Raw genomic sequence first — 22,355 nt, 5'->3', positions numbered from 1 at the left:
AATCAGATATGCAATTTAGGAAGAATCTCTTTGTTGACTATTTATGGAGGATGAATTAGAAAAAGTAAAGAGTAGAAAGCTAGTGGCTCAGTGGAAATACCTTCTGATTCTTGTTTAGTAATTTGTCCAAATTGCTCATTTCTAGAATGTGATGATAGTGTCAGTGCATATTCAGCCCAACTTTCTGCAGTTTTTTCATGTCTACCAGTTATTCCAGTCCCATCAATGTTAATCACCTACTAATAAATGTTCAAGAAGCCATTTTAGGCAGAAATAGGAGCTCTCTCTTCCTGTCTCCCTCTTGTCCCTCCCTCCTCCTCTCTCTCTTTCCTTACTATCTGTCTCAGAATCAGTATGAAGCATCAGTTCCAAGGCAGTAAGGCAATGGGGAGTAAGTGACTTACTCAGGATCACATACCTAAGAAGTGTCTGAGGTCATATTTGAACCCCGGATCCCCAGTCTCTGGGCCTGGCACTCTATCCACTGAGCCACTAGCTTTCGACTCTTTACTTTTTCTAATTCATCCTCCATAAATAGTCAACAAAGAGATTCTTCCTAAATTGCATATCTGATTCTGTCACTCCTGGCCTCAAAACACTTCAATGGCTCCCTCTGGTATCATATATCAGCTTTATCTCATCCTTTTCAATATCCTTTTTTGTGTCATTTTTATAATGTATATAATTAATGGCCCAGTATTACATGGATATAATGTAGAACTAAATAAATATACACATATTGGATTATCTGCGATGTGCTTCATACTCCTACTACTGTCTAGATAAATCCCAAATGTGAATAATTTAGTGCCGACTATTATTCTCTGCCTCCTGTAAATGAGAATCAAAATTTCTTGTGATAAAAAGTTTTAATTCTGATAAAAAAAAAAAAGATATCGCTAATACAAGATTGGATTGGGATAAGAGTGGTCTGGGAAGCAGAGGGCTCGAGGAAAGGGTCAGCCCAGATGACCAGCAGGTGAGCTCAGCTGATGTGTTCAATGATTACCCCCATAAGAGCAGCCTTCCTCTCCCCAAGCTGGCTGCAGAGTCATCAGGATGCCAGATAACTTTTTGGGACCCGTCATTAGGGTTCTTCATGCGTCGAGGAGTAGGACTGGCCGCCTCCCATAAAGCAAGAGTGTAGAAGGGTCCTAGGGAAATGGCCACCTGCTAGGAGTTAGTCCTCGCCTGCTTAATTATAAAGGCCATTTGGTCTGACATTGGGAGCCGCGACGAGCCTGGCATCGGAGTCTGCTTCCTCTACTTCCCTGGTCCCGCAGGGCTCTGTTCTTGGCACCCAGGTCAGGAGTGTCCCTGGATCCGGACCCGGAGAGAGCACAGACCTGCCCATTATCAACACCCACCTCTGGCTTCAGACACGTTTTCGCCTCATAAATGGATCCCTCAGTCCCCAGGTCTTGCAGTTAGAGGCCCAGGAGTCTGGGGGAGTCCTCAGATGAAATACTCCTCTTTCTTCCCTTGGACCGAGTCACTCTCCATTTGCAGAGTGGCACTGGCTTCTCCTTCGGGGGGCTCATACGTGATATAGCTGCCTTTGTTCTTGTACAGGTAAATGATGATCACAACCAGGACTGAGAGCAGAGTGATGAAGACCACTGTGATAACACCTTGGGAAGAAGAGGGGAGACATGGGATTCTGGAAGGGCTACTTACCCAACATTTCAGAGAGGCACCCATCTGCATTGGCTCCCGTCATCTTTCCTCCTTTCCCTGAAATTTTGCTTTGGTCTCCTGCCTTTGCTTTTCTTTCTTTTCTTTTTTTAAACCCTTACCTTTGATCTTGTAGTCAATACTGTGTATTGGCTCCAAGGCAGAAGAGTGGTAAGGGTGGGCCATGGGGGTCAAGTGACTTGCCCAGGGTCACACAGCTGGGAAGTGTCTGAGGCCAGATTTGAACCTAGGACCTCCCGTCTCTAGGCCGGACTCTTAATCCACTGAGCTCCCCAGCTGCCCCCAGTATTGCATTTTTGAGGACCAAAAGGGCCAACTTTTGAGGAAGAGAGCCTCAAAGTACCAAACTTACTTACATGTGGGAGGGTGAAGTTGCATAATGACCCATCATGGTGTGGTTGAGGAAAAGGCCAGAGGCTCCCACTGGCTGTCCCCACTCTGGGCATCTGACTCAGGCTTTAGAAGACACTTTCGACTTGGCTCTCTGTCACCGAAACTCCTCAGTTTTTGTTTTGCTTTGTTTTGAGCTAAGAAAGAGCTCTTGGTCCCAGTGGCTCCCTTACCTGCGATGACTGCAGTGTTGGCAACAGCTGTAGGAGTCAGGGTTTCGGTGTCCTGGAGGAGCGGAGTGGACATCAGCTCTTCTGCTGGCATATTCACAAGAGGAGTCAAAGAAAGCACAGTTAATATAGCAATAGTTGCCATATTGATAATTCTTCCCTACTCCTCTCCACGACGAGGAATTGCCCCAGCTTCACAGTCAGTTTCCACATCAAATCCTGATTTTAAAAATCTAATTTTTATGAAGATCCTTTGTTTTCACATAATGCCTTCACCTCTGAATCTGTTTCTCTTCCGTCCCCTTCCCACCAAGCCATTCTTGGCAACAAATATTTAAAAAGGGGAGGCAGTTCAACAAGACCAATCAATATATTTTCCATGTCTGACAATTTATGCAACATTCTATACCCATGGTCCTTCACCTCTGCCAAAAGAAGAGAGAAGTACATTTTCTCAGTTCTCAGAATGTTAGGGCTGGGAAGGCTCTCAAGGATCATTTAGTTTAATCCCCACATTTCTGGAAATGTAGATTTTGGTGAAACGGGATGAATAGCAAAGAGCATGACTCCAATGGAGTCACAGAATTTTCTTGTGACCCCTGATTCTGGGAAAGTTGAATGATTTCTCTCAACCTCAGTTTCCTAATCTATAATAAGATCAAGGACAAAATTTCCTAATCTGTGGAACTGATGATAAATTTACATAATTTCATAGAGTTCTAAGGAAAGCTCCAGGAAGGAAGGAAGGAGGGAAACATTAATTTTTACTAAGTGCCAGGGACTATATTAATCATTTTACAAATGTGATTTGATCTTTGCAACATCCCAGGGATGTAGGTACTATTATTATCCCCATTTTATAGCCAGAACATTAAAAGGCTATACAAATGTGAAAGTATTATTTTATAGATAAAGAAATATGTGACAAGACTTGGGCAGGGTCCTCTACCTCTCAGTGCAGTGTCCCTTCTTGGACCCTTTGATGCCTTACTCTTAGTTTGGATTTCAAGATGCTTTTACCAACTAATCCCAGCCTTCAGCTCAAAATCAAACTCTTTCCCCATCCTATAATATCACTCACTCTGTCTTTCCCTCATTCCTAGACTGAAATTATTAAAGGAACAAAACATAGGAGGGAACATATTTTCTAGATGGACCCCGTTAAAATACCCTTAAGATATTTACAAAAATATAAATTGCCTAGTTTAACAAAAGAGGAAATAGAATATGTAAATAACCCCATCTCAGAAAAAGAAACTGAACAAGCCATTAAGGAACTCCCCAGGAAAAAATCCCCAAGGCCAGATGGATTCACAAGTGAATTCTATTAAACATTCAAAGAACAACTAATCCTAATACTACATAAACTATTGGGGAAAATAGGCAGAGAAGGAATCCTACCAAATTCTTTTTATGACAATATGGTGCTGATACCTAAGCCAGGAAGACCAAAAACAGAGAAAGAAAATTACAGACCAATTTCCTTAATGAATATTGATGCAAAAATCTTAAATAAAATACTAGCAGGGAGACTACCACAATTTATCATAAGGATCATTCACTCTGACCAGGTGGGATTTATAGCAGGAATGCAAGGATGGTTTAATATTAGGAAAACCATCAGCATAATATCAATAAACCAAACTAATAGAAATCACATGATTATCTCAATAGATGCAGAAAAAGCCTTTGACAAAATACAGCACTCATTCCTACTGAAAACAAGAGAAAGCATAGGAATAAAGGGGCCTTTTCTTAAATGGATAAGAAGTATATATTTATTTATTTTTATTTTTTCAAACTCTTACCTTCTGCCTTGGAACCAATACTGTGTATTATATATATATATTTAAATATATTATATATAAATATATTATATATATACACACACACACACATACATATATATATATAAAGCAGTATATTGGTTCTAAGGCAGAAGAGCGGTAAGGGTTAGGCAATGGGGGTTAAGTGACTTGTCCAGGGTCACAATGCTAGGAAGTGTCTGAGGACAGATTTGAACCCAGGACCTCCCATATCTAGGCCTGGATTTCAGTCCACTGAACCACATAGCTGCCCCCCCAAAGTCAGATCTAAATAATTGGAATGGGTAGGCTGAGCTAATATAATAAAAATGACATTTAAATTTAAATTTATTTATTCAGCACCAAACCAATCAAATTACCAAAAAATTATTTTCTAGAACTTGAAAAAATAATAAAATTCATCTGGAAGAACAAAAGGTCAAGAATATCAAGGAAATTAATGAAAAAATATGCAAAGGAAAAGTGTACCTAGCAGTACCAGATCTCAAACTGTATTATAAAGTAATAATCACCAGAACAATCTGATCCAGGCTAAGAAATGGAAGGGTGGGTCATTGGAATAGATCAGATACACAATATACAGGGACAGATGACCGTAGCAATCTTTGTGTTTGTTATACACAAAGAGCCCAGCTTTGAGGAAAAAAACCTTACTATTTGACAAAAACTGCTGGGAAAACCGGAAAACAGTATGGAAGAAAGTAGGTATATATCAATAGCTCACACCTTATACCAAGAGAAGATCAAAATGGGTATATGATTTAGACATAAGTAAATTACGGGAACGCAGAAGAAGTGAAAAATTTATGACCAAACAAGAGATAGAGAACATTACAAGATGTAAAATGAATAATTTTGATGATATTAAGTTAAAAAGTTCTTGTACAAACAAAACCAATGCAACCAAGATTAGAAGGAAAAAATATTTTATAGCAAACCTCTCTGATAAAGGTCCAATTTCTCAAGATAGAGAGCTGAGTCAAATTTATAAGAATATAAATTGTTCTTTAATTGACAAATGGTCAAAGGATATGAATAAGCAATTTTCAAATGAAGAAATCAAAGCTAACAATAATCACATTAAAAAATATTCCAAATCACTCCTGATTAGAGAAATCCAAATTAAAACAACTCTGAGGTATGTGTAATTAGAATCTGTTACCCTAAAAACTACAGTTCCCAGCACTACTCCTACTCACTTCCTGCCTTGATGTGCTGATGATGGAGGCAGGATATAAACTGGGTGTAGTCCCGTCTCTCAGCCTCTTTCCTTCCTGGCGTGGCTTTGGTGGAGACGGCGTTTTTGAGCAGGTAGAAAAACTTAGTCACGTGGTTCTGTTTTGTCAGATAATAAACTTTATAAAAATAATACTTGAAGTATTGGACAGAATCTAAATGCTACAAGGACCACCTCACATCCATCAGATTGGGTAACATGGCCAAAAAGGAAAAGGGATAAATGTGGGAGGAGATGTGGCAAAATTGGGCCACTAATGCATTGTTGGTGGAATCCCGAACCGATCCAAACATTCCGATGGGCAATTTGGAACTGCCCAAAGGGCTATAGAACTGCACGCCCTTTGATCCTGTAATGCCACTCTTAGGTCTGTACCCCAAAGAGAGCATAAAAGAGGGGAAGGGACCTACTTGTACAAAGATGTTTATAGCAGCCCTTCTTGTGATGGCAAAGAATTAGAAATTCATCCATCAATTGGAGAATGGCTGAACAGCTGCGATACGTGACGGTAACGGGATACTATTTACCCTAAGAAATGATCAGCTGGATGATTTCAGAAAAATCTAGAAAGATCTACATGAACTGATGCAGAGTGAAAAAAGAATAGTGAACACTGAACACAGTAACCTCCGTATTGAAGGATGGCTAATACAATGGTCCAGGATAATTCTGAAGGACTTATGACAAAGAATATCATCCACTTCAGAGAAAGAACTATTGGAGTTGGAATGCAGATGCATGCATGATGATTTTTTATTTGTTCATTTGGGTTTTATATTCTCTTGTAACGATGACCCACATGGAAGTAGGTTTTCCATGATTATACAGGTATAATGTCAATCAAATTGCTCACCATCCTTGGGAGGGAGACAATTTGGATCTTATAATTTCAGAAAACATATGCTTAAACTTATTATTACACATAATTGGGAAAATAAAATCTTTTAAGAAATAAATTTTAAAAATATCCTCAAGGTATGTTATCTCTAAGAAGAGAGGTTTCTAACCTTTTCCCACTAGCATATTAATAGGGACTATTTTAGCCAACTAATTTGGCATTAAGACCTTTGTTCATAAGGAGCAAGTAGAGGCTGGAGAGGAGGAGTAACAAGGGAGGTGTGTGTGTGTCTAGTATCATGACAATAATGGGAACCACAGACTCTGGTTTAAGTTTGGAAGAGATGTTAAAGATCATTGAAGAAACCTCATTAGCTTTCTCTCTGCACCTGGTGCCCCCTCCCTTCAATTCAGATATCTGCAAAGTAGAGAAAGATGAAGATATTCTAGAATTTCAACACAAAGCTCTAACTCTAGTAGTAAGTACTTATAAGACGTGGTATATTATGGCTCATTAACAAGAACACTGACAAGAAAACCTCTCACTGAGGTTTTCCCCCTAATAAATGTTCTCTTGAATGGAGGTAGGAAAAGAGGAAGATGGGGTAAAGCAGGTATAACAAGAAGAAAGTAACAACATTTTTCTATTTCACTTATTTTGTCTTGGCTGCCATTGGGGCTCCCTTCCTTCTTCCTTCATCAAACTTCATTGCTCTCTCTCCTATTACTTTACTGAGAAAATTATAGCCATTTACCAAGAGCTCCCTCTCCACCCCTTCTCTTCCTCTCAAAACCTTGTGACATCATTACTTGCTCTCTTCTCCTTCTCTCCAGTCTCTTATAATGAAGTGAATCTTATACTTGGAGAAGAATGTGCCTTTGATCTTATCCCCTCCTGCCTTCCCCAACAGATTGTCCTCTCAATCATCTCCTCTCTTTAATCTTCAATATTTCCCTATAGGTGCCTTCACATGTGCTCACATCTTTCCCCATCCGTAAAACAAAAAAACCTATCACTCAACCCTACCATTTTCTCAATTTCTCATCTTCTCTCTTCTCTTTTTTAGTCAAACTCCTAAGGAAAAAAAAAAAAACAGCTTCTCATTCTTTCATTCTGATTCCAAATAATCCTTTATTATCTGGCTTCTGACCTGGTAACTAACCTGAAACAGCTCTCTCTAAAGTTAATAAATAATGATCTCTCTTTTAAAGAATTTATTTTAAATATTTAGGGAGAAGAGCCAAGATGGCGGAGTAACAAGAATTAGTGCTTTGTATTCTCCAAAAAAACTCCTTTCTACAGAATTAGGAAGTGTATCCGATCAAATAGTGATGAAGAAATGCAGAAAACCTCACCACAAGGCCCATGTATAGCCCATCTTGACACAAGGAGACAGACAAGGAGGTCTTTGGACACTGGCAACAGTTGGGCCAGGAGCAGACCCAAAGCGGGACACCTACAGGCACTATAACAGGGACAGGTACTAACTGGCAAAATTTTCAAGCCATTAGCTAGTTCCACGTCACAGACCTAGAGCACAATGAAAAGAAGCTCGAATAGGGGAGTGGAATCCAGATGGGGAGCCCCTGGGTTGTTAATGAAGAAAGGAGGAAGTTCAGAAGCCAGCAGCAGCATTGGTATGGCTCAGAACTGAAGCTTAGAGCCACCATTTGGTCCAGCCTATTAAGGAATAATGAAGTCAGAAATCTCAGACCAAAAGGGAACTTATATTTGTTTCTCTGAATCGACAGAGCTTTCTAGCTGGCTGACGGGGTCTGAGTTCAGCATCAGTCTATTCTTATAGATCAGGAACTTGCAGGGTTCAGACTGGGCTGGAGGGGTGGTGGGAGGCAGGGGAGGTTGGACAGCAAGCCGGCATTGCAGGTCCCCAGCCTGATCTTAAGAATCTGGAAAAACATGATACTCAAAATCCTATGAAAGCAACAACAGGATACAACTTCCAGAAGTGTGGTGGAGCTTTAGCCTTAACATCAAATCCAAAGTCGGGAAATTGACTGGGAGAATGGGCAACAAACAAACACACTCACCATAAAGAATTACTAGGGTGGCAGGGACACTCAAGAAACAATCACAGAAGAGAATGGCTCTAAAACATTTATAAGAAATGCTTTAGAGAAAAATAGAGTTTGGGGTCAAACTCAATTATAATTTCTGGAAGAAATGCAGCAAGCATTTTTTTAAGTAGCTTAAAATTTTTTTTTAATAAATGGAACAAGAACATTTTAAGAAAAAATTGTAAAAGACACGACAGCTATGGAAGAAAGGATTGGAAAAGGAGTTAACAGCTTGGCCTAGAGCAGGGGTCAGCAACCTTTTTGGCCGTGAGAGCCATAAACGCCACATTTTTTAAAATGTTATTTCGTGAGAGCCGTGCAGTGCTCACAGCGCCTGAAAAAAAAAGGACTTTATGGCTCCTGCAGAAAGAGCCATACATTGCCGACCCCTGGCCTATAGAGACAAGAAACAAAACTTCATAAAAATTAAAATAGACTAAACAGAAGCCAATGACTCGATCAGGCAACAAGAAATATTAAAATAGAAAATATTTTTAAAATATTAAAAGGCTGAAAACATTTAAGAAAATGTAAGATATCTTAGTCACCGCTCCTTCTTTGAATAGATTCTTCTCCTCTATTTCCACTCTTTTCTTTTGATCATTAACATAACAACCCTGACTTCTAGGTAAAAATTACCAACTTGAAAAACAAATCAAGAAGAAAAAGATTTAAGAATTACTGGACCTCAAATATAATTATAAAGTACTTTTTACACAATTAAAGTCAGATGTAAATAACTGGAGAAATATAAATTGTTCATGGGTGGACATAGCCAATATAATGAAAATGACAATCCTACATAGACTAATTTATTTATTCAATGACATCACAATTAAATTACCAAAAAATAATTTGAGTTAAAAAAAAATTCACTTGGAAGAACAAAAGATCAAGAATATCAAATGAATTAATGAAAAAATATAAATGAAAGAATTCTAACAGTACTAGATTTTAAATTGTATTATAAAGCAGTAATTATCAACACTATCTGGTACTAGCTAAGAAACAGAAAGGCAAAGCAGTGAAACAGAACAGATATACAGCAAATAGTAGTAAAAGACTGTAGTAGTCTTGTATTTGACAAAAGTAAAGATCAAAGTTTTTGAGATAAGAACACACTAGTTGGTTAAAACTGCTGGAACAACTAGAAAGTAGTTTGGCAGAAACTAGATCAATATTTTATACCATTCACTAAGATAAGCTCAAAATAGATAAATGGAAAAGGAGGTATCATAAACACAAGAAAAGGAAACACATTACCTATCAGATTTATGGATAAGAGGTACTTGTGAGTAAACAAGAAATGGAGAGTACTATGAAATAGAAAATGGATAATTTTGGTTATATTAAATTGAAAAGATTTTGTACAAATAAAACTAGCGTAGCCAAAATTAGAAGGAAAGCAGAAAACTGGGGGGAAACTTTTATAATAGACAGTCTTATATCTAACCTATATAGAGAACTTTGTCAAATTTATAAGAATAAGATCCATTCCCCAACTAATAAATGGACAAAAGATATGAACAGACAGTTTTTGGATGAAAAAATCAAAACTATATCATGGACATTAGAGAAAAAAACACCTTGAAGTAAATACTTATTAGAGAAATGCAAATTAAAACAATTCTGAGATGTTTTACACTTGTCCAATTAGCTAAAATGATAAAAGGGCAAAATGACAAATATTGGAGGGGATGTGGAAAAATGGAGACACTAACTATGAACTGATCCACTCAATTTGAAGAGCAAAACCCTCTCTATCTCTCTTTATATATATTTAGTGGCTCTGTGATAGCAAAGAATTGGAAACTGAGGAGCTGTATCAGTTAGATAATGGCTGAACAAATTGTGGTACATGATTGTGATGGAATACTACTGCATTCTAAGAAACAATAAGCAGGTAATTTAAAAAAAAAACTTGAAAAGATCTACATGAAATAATGAAAAATGAAATTAATAGAACCGAAAAGACATCATATATAACTATAGAATTAATATTTGAAGACTAACATATGAATGTCCACCTCCAGAGAACAAACTGAAATATAGAAACATGAAAGACATAATTAATATCTACACATCCTTTTGTTGGGTGATACCTTCTGTGCTGCAAGGGAGAGGACGGAGGAGAGGAGATATTTGGGAATAAATTATATTAAAAAAACAAAAAGAATCATTGGACTCATTTAATGTCATGACCAAAAAAGAACCTGGACATTATATTTCAAGAAATCTTAAAAGTGTCCAGATCTTTTAGTAGCAAGGGAAAGGGGGTAATAAAGGGACTCTTCCAATTACCTCCTGAAACTCCAAATTGAAAATTCTGAGGAACATTATAGCCCAAATCCATAATGTACCAAAGAGCCACAGTCAGGATCACACGTGATTTAGCATCCGCCACCATAAAAGAATAGAGAATTTAGAATATAATATTCCAGAAGGAAAAGGCTGTACGGGCTTACATCCACAAATTACTTTACTTGGCAAAACTGATTATAATGCTATGGGAGGGGTAAATGAAACTTAAGTGAAATAGGGGAATTTTCAAGCATTTCTGATGAAAAGATTAGAGCTACAGAAAAACTTGGAAATTCAAACACAGGAGTAAAGAGAAACACAAAATAGTAAATACAGATGAACCCTGATAAAGGGCTTTATTTATTTATCAAGTTTTATTGTTTATTTAATTATCAAATAAACAAATAAATAAATAAATAGATGGAGATTGCTTATATTCATATATGGAGAAATGAAAATGGAGAAATGAAGCATTTGTCCCCTCTGATCTTCTCGTCAGAAGTTACAGGAAGGGATCAAATTAGAGAAAGTCTGGCAATAATTCATTCTGAAGAATGAGAGGGGCAGAACGGAGACGGCAGCGGATAGGTCAGGATCGAGTGGAATTCTCCCACCATTCCCATACAAATAATTTAAAAAGACGCCTCGAAGCACATTTGAGAGCGGGAGAGCCAACTCTAAATCGGCCCGAGAATGGATGTTTTCCATCCTAGGACACTTTTGTAAGTCAGCGGAAGTCTGTGACAGCCGGTAGAGGCTGACCCGGAGTGCACGTGGTGGCAGCAGCACCATCCATGGGTTTTGGAGGTGGCTGCTAAACCCAGGCATGGTAAAGGGTTGGAAAACTAGTCAGAAAGAGACCGAAGGGCACCCCTTTGCTGGCGCTGATCGGCACCTGCGGCCCGGATACAATTCTAGTGGGGGCTCCAAGGCCGGGGGGAGCGCTGGAGGGGGCTCAGGAGAGTACAGGGCGTGGCCAGGGCCAAGAGGACTCCCCAGGAAAGAGCAGAGAGCGCCCTTCTCTCAAGATCACACCACGCGGGGAGCACCCAAACCTATAGACTCCCGGACCTGGCGGTATAAAAGAGAGGCCACGCATGGGCTCTTCGGATCACTGCAGTTAATGGCTTCTCCCTCCTCCTCCCATGAGGCGGTGATGTTTGCCTGTCCAGACCTTACATTCCCTGCCTCCTCGCCCACCTCCGGAGAACGTAACCTCCTTGACAGCAGCATCTTTTGTCTTTTTTTTGGTAACACCGAAGGTCTGCGATCAACGCTTGTCTGTTTGGATGGTCAGCCAGGCTGCAATCTGAGGGGTCCTCTTATAATATCAAGCCTGGATCCGGGGTTTATCACTTTTCCCAGGATCAAGTTCTCCCCGGTTCCTCTTGTCCCCATAAATGAAAAAGATCACATTCCTTCTTTCAAGGATGTGGAAGTCCTGCTACACCGGAAAACACGGAAACGCCGAGAGGGTGATGAAAACATTTGGGAACCCCCCGAGCCCCGATGCGGGCTAGAGGTTAAGCAGGGCGAAATGAACTCCCGGCGCCTTCGCCCCATTCGTCTCTGCTTGGGGTAACCCAGGTACCAGCTGGCTCCTTTGTGCCTTCCGTGGCCGAGCTCGCTGGGACATGGGACCCTTTACGGCTGGATTACTAGCCTCCCGGGCTCGAGACTGGCTCTTTGGCAGACGCTTTACTGGGTCTCCCTCTCCGCTCGGGGCTGCTCATATCTTCTCCCAGAACTATAAGGCACGTGTCTATGGGCAGAACAGGACAGAACAGGGGGAGAGGCCGGCTGGGGGCCTAAGAGAGGTCTGGGAAGCAGACAATCCCCGTCCTTCCAAAGCTCCTGAAAGGGCTCCCATAGGAAATCCCTCGGGTGGCTAGACGGGAGCCTGAAATACAAAGGCAGGACAAGGCACTGAGCGCTGACCCACCCCAAGGCAGGGATCCTTTCCCCTGCTGGGACCTTTTTCCCTAACTGGGTTTCATCTGGTTTTCTCTTCTGCATTTTGTATAGACTGAAGGCCTGTGCTTGTACCTTCTTCTCAGAAAGTGAGCCTCCAACGACTTTCTCTGTTCATTTTTCCATTTAAAAAAACCATGGCCTCCCATCTTAGAATCAAGTCTGCGCTTTGATTCCAAGGCAGAAGAGCAGTAAGGGCTAGGCAAGGAGGGGCGAGTGACTCGCCCAGGTGGACACAGTTAGGAAGTGCTGAGGCCAGATTGGAACCTAGGCCTGGTTCTCAATCCAGGGTGCCACCCAGCTGCCCTCTTCATTTTTAGGGGCAGCTAGGTGGCCTTCATAGCTTTTTTATAGCTTTATAGCTCTATAGCTCTTTTGCCTTGGAACCCATCCATTCTAAAACAGAAGGTAAGGTGGTGGTTGTGATTTTTTTTTTAGTGTCTTCATTTTTAAAGTCTGGGTAAATGTTTCTAAAACACTTTAAAAAATCATTTCCTGCGTTGTTTTTTTCTTCATTATACAATAAATATTCTAATGAACTTTTTATCAAATAGTTAAGAAAATGCTAGAGGTTGTCCTAAAATATTTGTATCTCACATTCACTAAAGTAAAGCTATACTTACTGGCTTTTACTGTGAAAAAAAAAATCATCCCCAGTTCAATAGACTAGAAGCTATCTACAGACTCTTGTGCTAACTGGCTACTTCTCAGGCTGATCTGTGGGACTTTGAAGGACTATTCAACTTTAGCCGCACTCTTCATTCCCAATGCAAATCCCTGGGGCTCCAGAGGGGTTAGTTTACCCCTTGTCCTCTCTCCCTGGCCTGCCTCCTCTCCACGCACTCAATCTCCCAAGGTGCACCCGGCCTTTCAGGCTGGAGGATGGGAATTTCAATGTCAATTAAGCCATTTAATACTTAAGTATTATCTCAAAATATTATCACTAGTGAGATAATATTAGTTAGGTGTTAATTTAGTACAATAGTAGGCACTTAATAAGTGTTTGTTCCCTTCCCCCACATGTGACCCTGGGCAAGTCACTTGGGTCTCAGTTTCTAATCAGTAAAAAATGAGGAGGTTTGATTGGCTGAATGGGCTCTAAGGTCATCTCTAGCTCCAATCTTTTTTTTTTTTTAAAATTTTAAATTTATTTATTTATTTATTTATTTATTTAATTTAGAGTATTTTTCCATGGTTACATGATTCATGTTCTTTCCCTCCCCTCCTCTCTGCCTCCTCCCATCTAGTCCCAATCTTTGATCCTATAGTCTCAGCCAGGAATGCTCTCAGGACTCCAGCCCTCGCTCAAGGAAGCTCTCCCCAGGACTTCATCTGACCCTAATTTCTCCCTTCTGGGTAACCACTCTTACACTTATAGTCCTAACCTGAATCCAATACTGTCATCAACTGCTCTTTAATTGCGTCCGGTGAATGGCAGGCACTTTTGTGGAACTGCTCTGCCCCTTCTGGGAAGCAATTTGGGGTTGTGCTAAAATAAAAAAGTGACTAAACCGTCTCTATCCTTTAACATAGCGATCCCACTGAGGCTATTCATGTTCCCAGGCAAGGTCAAAGATAGAAAGGGCCTGTGTATCACAAACTATTCCTAGCAGTACTTTTGTGGTGGCAAAGAATTAAGAACAAAGAACATGCCCCTGAATCAAGGAGCTATAAAAATTGTGGCACACGAAAAATGTAGGATCCATGACACCATCATAAATTAATAGGAAGAGGGGCAGCTGGGTAGCTCAGTGGATGGAGAGCCAGGCCTAGAGACAGGAGGCCCTAGGTTCAAATCCAGCCTCAGACTCTTCCCAGCTGTGTGACCCTGGGCAAGTCAGTTGACCCCCATTGCCCACCCTTACCATTCTTCCATCTATAGGTCAATGCACAGAAGTTAAGGGTTTAAAAAAAAATTAATATGAAGAATTCAGAGAAGCTCAGAAAGATTAGGTTGATATGAACTGAAGCAGAATGAAGAGAGAAGAATCAAGAAACGGTGTGTACAGTTCAAGGAAGGAAAGGAGAAGAGATAAGTATTTATTAAGCACCTACTGTGTGCTACATACATAGTAGATGCCAAGGGCTTTTACAAACATCTCCACTAACCTGCAACATCAGAAATGAAAAGAACAAAAAACTGAAACTAAATTCTATTATAATGACCAAGCTTGGCCCCAGAGAAAAGTGGAGGAGATGTACTTTCCTCTCTCAGGCTGAATAAATAGGGAAACAAACTGAGTGGAATATTGCATTTACTCTTACGTGTTCTGGTTGGTTTTGCTGAAATGCCTTTTTTGTTCCTTTCTTTTTAAAGCTTTATTCTGAAGGATAATTTGCTGGGCAGGACACGAAGGAGGGACCTGTTTGGAAATGAATTGTGCTCTAACAACAAAAGGCACTGATAACAAATACACTATTTTTTGTTTGTTTGTTTCCCTCTTATTAGCCTTGTCTCCCTAACTAGGCTATAAGCTTGATGGCAGAATTAAAGCCTAAATTTATTCGTGGGAAACTTTCAAGAGTTTTTGAAAATGTTCATGGTGTCATACCAGAAAGGACTCCAAGAGAGTGTGAACTCATCAGGGCACAGGCAGTCCACAAAGGCCTCCTACAGCTGCCTTTTGTTGGGTTTAGTGACTCTAAAAGTATGTTCTGATTGCCTGGCACCAAAGATACCGAGAGCTGCCCTTTGGTAAGGTAGATTGGTAGAAGGGGTTGTATGAGTGATGCTACAAAGGTAAATCACCATTGGGAAGGCCCTCTGGTTTTGCTGAAATGCGCTGAAGAAAGGTAGAGCTTGGTCATGTGCTTAAGGGATCCAGAAGACACATTCAATGCTGGAGGTTTCCCCTCTGTGTAGGCCGAAACCCCAAGAAAGGGAGTTTTCTATGCAATGGGATAACACTTACCTTTCGGAAGAGGTGGGGTTGGGAGGCCTGTCATGGCGCTAGTAAGAGTCTTCACCCCTGGAAAAAAGAGAGAGGAGGAAATAAAACGAAAAGGGGGCCTAGAGGCAGAGAGCCTTTCCGCCAAAGGCCGCTGGTGTTCATCGATTGCCCGGTGCCCCGTTTCTTCAAAGCCACCCCTTTTCCCAACTCCTCCATCTCAGAAGAGAGGAGTCTTTCTCCGTCCATTCCCGCGTCTCTGAATTTCTCCGTCCCTGATTATTCCTCTCTGGGAGTGACCCCAAGCAGCTGCGGCCAGTTCCACCCAGGCTGAGGCCACTCTTCAAGGCATCCCCGTTCCTTTCATTTGCATTCCAGGAAAAGTCCAAACTCCACTCAGCTAGAAGTTTGCTTTAACTCCTCCGAAAGGGAAACAGACAGAAATGCACAAGGCGGGCCCGGCGCCGGCCGGTGACATTTGCATGAGGCCATCGGCCCGCCCAAGACTGACCAGTAGATGTCAGTCAGGAGCAGACGGGGACGGTCCCCCGCACCTTCCCCAGCAGGAGGCGGCGGCCGGAGGGGTGGAAGGGCCAGAGGGGGAAGGCGCAGGTCCTCGGGATGCCCAGGAACTACAAAAGTGTCTCAACGCCCTCGAGAGCACGCCAGCTGCCCGGGGACCGCCTCCGCTCCGGACTCTTACCCAGAGCTGCCCCATCTTCGAAATTTAAGCCCCGACCCCGCGGAAGGACATCCCCGGTCCCGGGGGTTTAACTCCGTCCGGTAATTTGTTCTCCACCCCCCCACACCTTCTCCTCGGAGCCCTCAAAAGGCGCCGCGTTTCTGGGTCCGTCCCCTTCTCCCGCTGCGCCCCGCTTCGGCTGCCGAAGGCTCCGTACTGGATCTTAGAGCGCAGAGCAAGCCCACTGAGGCGCCGACGGGAGCGCGGTCGCCCCTTTACCTGGAGAGGTGGAGACGAGCCTCGATGGGGCAAGGACCCGTCCGCCCTGCTGGGCCCCCCGGCTGGGTCCCGGAGCTCTGGGAGAGGAGGGATGGGGTGGTTGGACCGGAGCGCCGGGGAGGCTCTAGCGGGGCGATCCCAGCCCCAGGAGCGGCAGGCTGTGATCCTGCGGTGGCAAAGGTGACTGGGAATGGGAGTGAGGACGACCAGAAGCAACTTCCCGTCCCTCCGCCCTCCGGCCTCCTCCCTCCTCCGCCCTGCTCACCTTTCCAGTCTAACTGGCTGGGGATAAAGAGCCAGTCACACCACTCCGAGTGGGAGGGAGACAGAGACACCGCAGAGATACGGAGACTGAGAGCCGCACACAGCCAGAGCCCGAGAATGCTGCTAGTAAAGCTGGAAGAGGCCAGCCCCTTCCTATACGGACAGGGAAACTGAGGCTCCAGAGGCTGAAATCGAGACAGAGATACAGAAACCCAAGGAGAAAGGGAACCCGGGGAAACACAAATGACAGAGAAGGAATGAAAAGATTTTGCAGTGGGACCAAAATTCCAGTGGGCAAAGGGGCGCAGGCAGACTGGGTGGGACAGGAAAAAAGCAGGGAAGGCACCCCTTCCAGTTTCTCTGTCCCTGCCAGGCTTCCTTTCCTCCCTCAACCTCCTCTCATCCCCTGGCAGGAAAAGCTGCCTTTCCTTCTTTGCTAGTCATTTTGCTTGCCTCCTGGGACCACTGCTTCCTCCCATGACAGGCTGGGCTCCACCCTCCCTGGCTGGCTTCTGGATTTCCCCATGTCAGGCTTAAGGCCACCGTTGGACTGGGCTGTAAATCCGAGGAAGGGAATGTTTACATCCATACCCAGGGACTGGGCACTTTACTCCAGAGGATTCTGGGAGCTGCCAGGGCTGGTGAAAGAGAAGACACTAATGACAACCAACATTAGGTTTGGGAGGGATGGTATCTACACCCCAGTGGGCTGGCTCCCCTCCAGAGAGGAATCTGGGCTTGGAGAACAGCAAACGGACTCTTCCCATGGCTTGATTTCTGAGTGACTCAGAAAGTGTGTTTCAGTGTCCTGGACCAAAGCTAACCTGAGAGCAGCCCCTCAGAGTCAGAGTCCGGTGGGGGAGCTTTCTCCTCAGCCCATACTGAAACCCCAAGAAAGGAAGTTTTCTCTCCAATGGGATATCCCCGTTTTCTAAGTGAAACAACGCATAAAGCATCAGGCCTGGATTCTGGAGAACCTGGATTCCAATGTGGCCTCAGACACTTCCTACTTGTGTGGCCCTGGCTGAGTCCTGTCACCCCATTTGTTCCTTAGCCTTCTGTCTTAGAGTTGTCAGTAGGACGGAAAATAAGAGCTGTTTCAAGAACAAAAGGAAAGAAAACCCTCCGGATACAAGGCTGGAGAGGTAGCTTGATTTAGAGCAGCAGTTCCCAAACTTTTTTGGCCTACCGCCCCCTTTCCAGAAAAAATATTACTTAGCCCCCTGGAAATTAATTTTTAACATTTTAATAGCAATTAATAGGAGAGATAAATGCACCTGTGGCCATCACCGCCCTCCTGGATCGCTGCAGCACCCACAGGGGGTGGTGGCACCCACTTTGGGAATCACTGTTTTAGAGCAAAGAACACTGTTTTGGGGAATCAACAAAGCCAGGTTCTAGTTCTCACTCTGCTACTAATCAGAGTTTATACGTGTTGCCTCCTAAGTGATGTTCCAGACTCTTCCCTGTCAGTTCATAATCCAAGCAGCCACCCAGGTCTATGGCACTCCCTGCTCTGGAAGTTTCAGGGGTGTCCTCTTCCCTCAAGGATCAAATACAATTTTTTCTGCTTGGTATTTATTTTCAAAACTCTCACCTTCTATCTTAAAATCAATACTGTGTATTGGTTCTAAGGCAGAAGAGTTGTAAGGACTTGCCTAGGGTCACACAGCCAGGAAGTATGAACCCAGGACCTCCCATCTCTAGGCCTGGCTCTCAGTCCACTGAGCCACCCAGTTGCCCCCTTGTTTGGTATTTAAAGAGCACTTTAGGGGGTAGCTGGGTGATTCAGTAGATTGAGAACCAGGCCCAGAAGTGAGAGCTCTTGGGTTCAAATCTGGCCTCAGACACTTCCTAGCTTCTGTCTTAGAACCCATACAAAGTACTGATTCTAAGATTGAAAAAAAAAAAAAAAGATTATTTTGGGAGCTGAGTGAAGGGTGACTTAGAGTGAGGGAATTCCATCAGCAGGCTATTGCAATAGTCTGAGTGTGAGCCAATTAACAGGAATTTGCACCAGGGTGGTGACAGGGTTAGAGTTGAAAGAAGGGGTTGTGTGAGTGATGTTCCAAAGGGAAACCACCATTGGGAAGGCCCTCTGGTTTTGCTGAAATTCACTGGAGAAATGTAGAGCTTGCCCTAGAAAGGACAATGTTCGAACCTCTCCAGTTACCCAGAAAGGGGAATCCAGTATAGACAAATGGGCCAAAACCTCGTGGGGAAATATTTCCCTTGGGAGAGGGTCCTAATAAAGTGAGGGTGACATGAGCGAGGAAGACTTGACCTCAGACACTTACCAGATGGATGACCCTGGGCAAGTGATTTAACTTTGCTGCCTCAATTGACTCAGCTGTAAAATGGGGATAATAATAACACCCACCTCAAAGGATTATTGTGAGGACCAAATAAGATATTTTTAAAGCTCTGAGCATGAAGCACATGGTAGGCATTTAATAGATGCCTTTTGTTTTCCCCCCCTTCCTTCCTCACATGCAACATTCCACCTCCAATTTCCTTGCCTTTGCACCTATTGTTCCTCTGTGCCTAGAGTGCATTTCCTTTCTGCCTTAACTTCATCAAAGTTCAGCCCAAGCACACATTCCTACCGGAGGCCTTTCCTGATCTGCCTAGATGTTAAAATCTTCCTCCTCTTCTGAAATAATCTTATATTTGCTTTGTATTATTTTATATTTGCTTATATGTATCCTTGCACTCCATCACTAGCATTCCCTACAACTTGAGCTCATCCAAGACTTTTCCAATGATTTTTCCAATTGGGAGCCCAGTTTCCAGACTCTTTCAAAAGCAAAGGACCACCTGAAAATTCAATTATTCATTATCTGATTGTTAACTGTCCCTCACAGCCTAGAATTTCATATAAAGAACTGAAGGACTCCATTTTTCTGGACTCGTCCCCAGGAGATCAATGGAATGGTTTTGGTCCATTTGTCTATACTGGATTCCCCTTTCTGAGTAACTGGAGAGGTTCAAACATTGTCCTCTCTAGGGCTTCCCCGGTGCCTCATACTCAAACGAGTCCAACAAAGATCATGTGGCATAGCTCTTAGGGAATCCAAAAATTAACCCTCCTTTGTGAAGATACAGACCACCACAGCTGGTGACCCCAGAGATAACACTTATCCCCAACACAGGGTTGAATAAATTCAACAGACAACCTTTTAGGTCACCTACCACGTGTCTGGTTTCCTGTTCACGTCTGCTCTAACCTGAAGACAATCATGAAAAAAGAGAGGGAAGAATAATAACATGTTTTCCCTCTGGAAGTTGTCCCTAACTTCTAGGTGAGAAACTGAGCTGTCCTTGGTAACGAAATCTCCATTGGATCCCTTGAGCCCATGAGGAAGCTCTACATTTCTCCAGTGAATTTCAGCAAAACCAGAGGGCCTTCCCAGTGGTGGTTTCCCTTTGGAACATCACTCACACAACCCCTTCTTTCAACTCTAATCCCGTGACCAGCCTGGTGCAAATTCTTGTTAATTGGCTCACACCTAGACTATTGTAATAGCCTGCTGATGGAATTCCCTGTCAGGAATCTCTCCTCTCCACTCAGCTCCCAAAGTAATCTTCCTATACAAAACACAGGTTGGGCAGCTGGTAGCTCAGTGGAGCGAGAGTCAGGCCTAGAGACGGGAGGTCCTGGGTTCAAACCCGGCCTCAGCCACTTCCCAGCTGTGTGATCCTGGGCAAGTCACTTGACCCCCATTGCCCACCCTTACCAATCTTCCACCTATGAGACAATACACCAAAGTACAAGGGTTTAAAAACAAAACAAAACCAAAAAAAAAAACCAAAAAACACAGGTTGGACCATATCACCCTCCTGTTCAGTGATTGCTATCTCTGTCACCTCCAGGATCAAATACAAAATCCCATATTTGATTTTCAGAGCCCTTTGTAACCTGCCCTCCCCCTTTCCAATGTTCTTGGCTTTTTAAACCCTTAACTTCTGTGTTGGAATTGATACTCGATTCCAAGGTAGAAGAGTGGATAAGAGCTGGGCAATGGGGGGTTAAGTGACTTGCCCAGGGTCACACAGCTAGGAAGTATTTGAAGTCAAATTTGAATCTAGGTCCTCTCAACTCCAAGCCTGGTCCTCTATGTACTATGTTACCTAGTTAACTCCCCTTCCCATCTTCTTATACCTTCCTCCCTCCCTCCCACACATGTACTCTTTGAAACAGTAACATGGACCACCTTATTATTCCTGGAACAAAACACTCCATTTTCCCATTGCAGGCATTTTCACTGACTGCCCCTCATGCCTGCCATGTTTTGTCTTCACTTCTACCTCCTGACTTCCTGGCTTCCTTTAAGACCTGGCAAACATCTCACCTTTGACAAAAAGCCTAGCTGATCCCCCTTAACGCTAATGCCTTCCCTCTGTTGATTACCTCCAGTTTATCATCTATATATCTATATATTTATATATCTATATCTTGTTTGTCCTTAGTAGTTTCTGTTTTCTCTCCCATTAGACTGTGAACTCCTTGAAGGCAGACTTTTGTCTTTCTTTATATCTCTGTCGCTTAGAACACATAGTAGGCTGGCACATAGTAGGCACTTAATAAATTTTTATTGACTGTGAAAAACAGTAGGAGTAAAAAATGTCCCCCAGAAATTTGGCTTACACTCTCTTACACTGAGCAGCAGTGGGAAGAATGGACACACAGAGCATTTATAAGAGGAAAGGTGCACTTGAAGGGAACCCAACTAGCCAAGGCACGGGTTAGAAGAAGCAATTTGAGCAGCATTGCACTGATATCCTCTTACCACTGACGTCTGTCTCATAGTTTCCTCTGGAGGCTTCTTCTTTGGCCCCTCAGGAATGCAGGTGTACTGGGGGCAATTCTACCCATGTTGCTTTGCAGCTTGGCTGTAGTCGCCTCACTTCCAGCTTTGGGGTCAATTGACATCTTGTCATTTCTGGAGCAGCTCTGGTACTGGACTTTCTCTCTTCCTTCCTTTCCTCCTTCCTTCCTCTCTTTCTTTCTCCTTCCTTCTTTCCTTCTCTCCCTCCCTCCCTTTCTTTTGTCTTTCCTTCCTTTCTTCTTTACTTCTCTCTCCCTCCCTCCCTTTCTTTCTTTCCTTCCTTCCTTCTTTACTTCTCTCTCTCACCTTCCATCTTCTTGGGGGTGGGGGACACCTAGCTGTTTCCCAAGAGCATATTGTTTTGTGAGAAAGTGAAAGGAATACTGCCTATAATAATTGGTTGGATTTGCTCAAGGCTCCATTTACAGAGGTTTCTGAGACATAACAATAATCCTTTGTGACTATAAGCTAAACTTGAGAATCAGAGAACAATTCTAGGAATCCTTCCTACTAGGATGATCATTATCTCACCAGGAAGGGCCCAGAGATTTGCAGTAAGGATAACTGTTATCAGCCCATCTTCTCAAGACCCCAAAAGTCACCCAAGGAGTTATTAACAAGAATCTGCTGTTCCACTTGTTCCTCAAGCAATAATCTTGGTTTTTTTTTTCTTTTTCTCTGGCTAATTTCTGTATCTAAGGGGCTCCTCTTCTTAGAAGAAGGGTTCCTACATGCATATTCTTTCTGCTGCAAAGAATACATTAAAATACCCTTTACTTCCTCAGTTTCTAGTATCTTTCTCTCACTGTTTGAGTCAGGTTCTGCGGGGTCAGACGTTTGGGAAGATAGTGCATTGACATTTGAAAATTTCCATCCAGAATTTGAATCTCAATCGTTTTTTATTTGTATT

At 42.8% G+C, this 22,355-nt stretch overlaps 1 protein-coding gene across 6 annotated transcripts; it reads right to left on the bottom strand.

The window, feature by feature from the left end:
- Nucleotides 1-455: 455 nt before the first annotated feature.
- LOC123248522 (small cell adhesion glycoprotein) lies at nt 456-17,051 on the bottom strand. Of its 6 annotated transcripts, XM_044677320.1 has the most exons (5): nt 16,618-16,683; nt 16,353-16,536; nt 15,416-15,472; nt 2,259-2,342; nt 456-1,631 (listed from the first exon to the last, which is right to left on the bottom strand). In XM_044677320.1, the coding sequence occupies exons 3-5, from the start codon at nt 15,447-15,449 to the stop codon at nt 1,456-1,458; spliced, it is 294 nt and encodes a 97-aa protein (XP_044533255.1). In that variant the 5' UTR covers nt 15,450-15,472; nt 16,353-16,536; nt 16,618-16,683; the 3' UTR covers nt 456-1,455. The 6 variants fall into 6 exon arrangements, with proteins under 6 accessions (XP_044533255.1, XP_044533258.1, XP_044533257.1 ...); XM_044677323.1 differs by lacking the exon at nt 16,353-16,536 and having other exon boundaries at nt 16,618-17,051; XM_044677322.1 differs by lacking the exon at nt 16,353-16,536 and having other exon boundaries at nt 2,259-2,339; nt 16,618-16,695.
- Nucleotides 17,052-22,355: the final 5,304 nt, after the last annotated feature.

Source organism: Gracilinanus agilis, chromosome 5 (genome assembly GCF_016433145.1).
Source record: "Gracilinanus agilis isolate LMUSP501 chromosome 5, AgileGrace, whole genome shotgun sequence".
Lineage (NCBI taxonomy): Eukaryota > Metazoa > Chordata > Mammalia > Didelphimorphia > Didelphidae > Gracilinanus > Gracilinanus agilis.
Note: the sequence above shows the minus strand (reverse complement) of the source record. Positions and strands in the feature narration are given on the sequence as shown.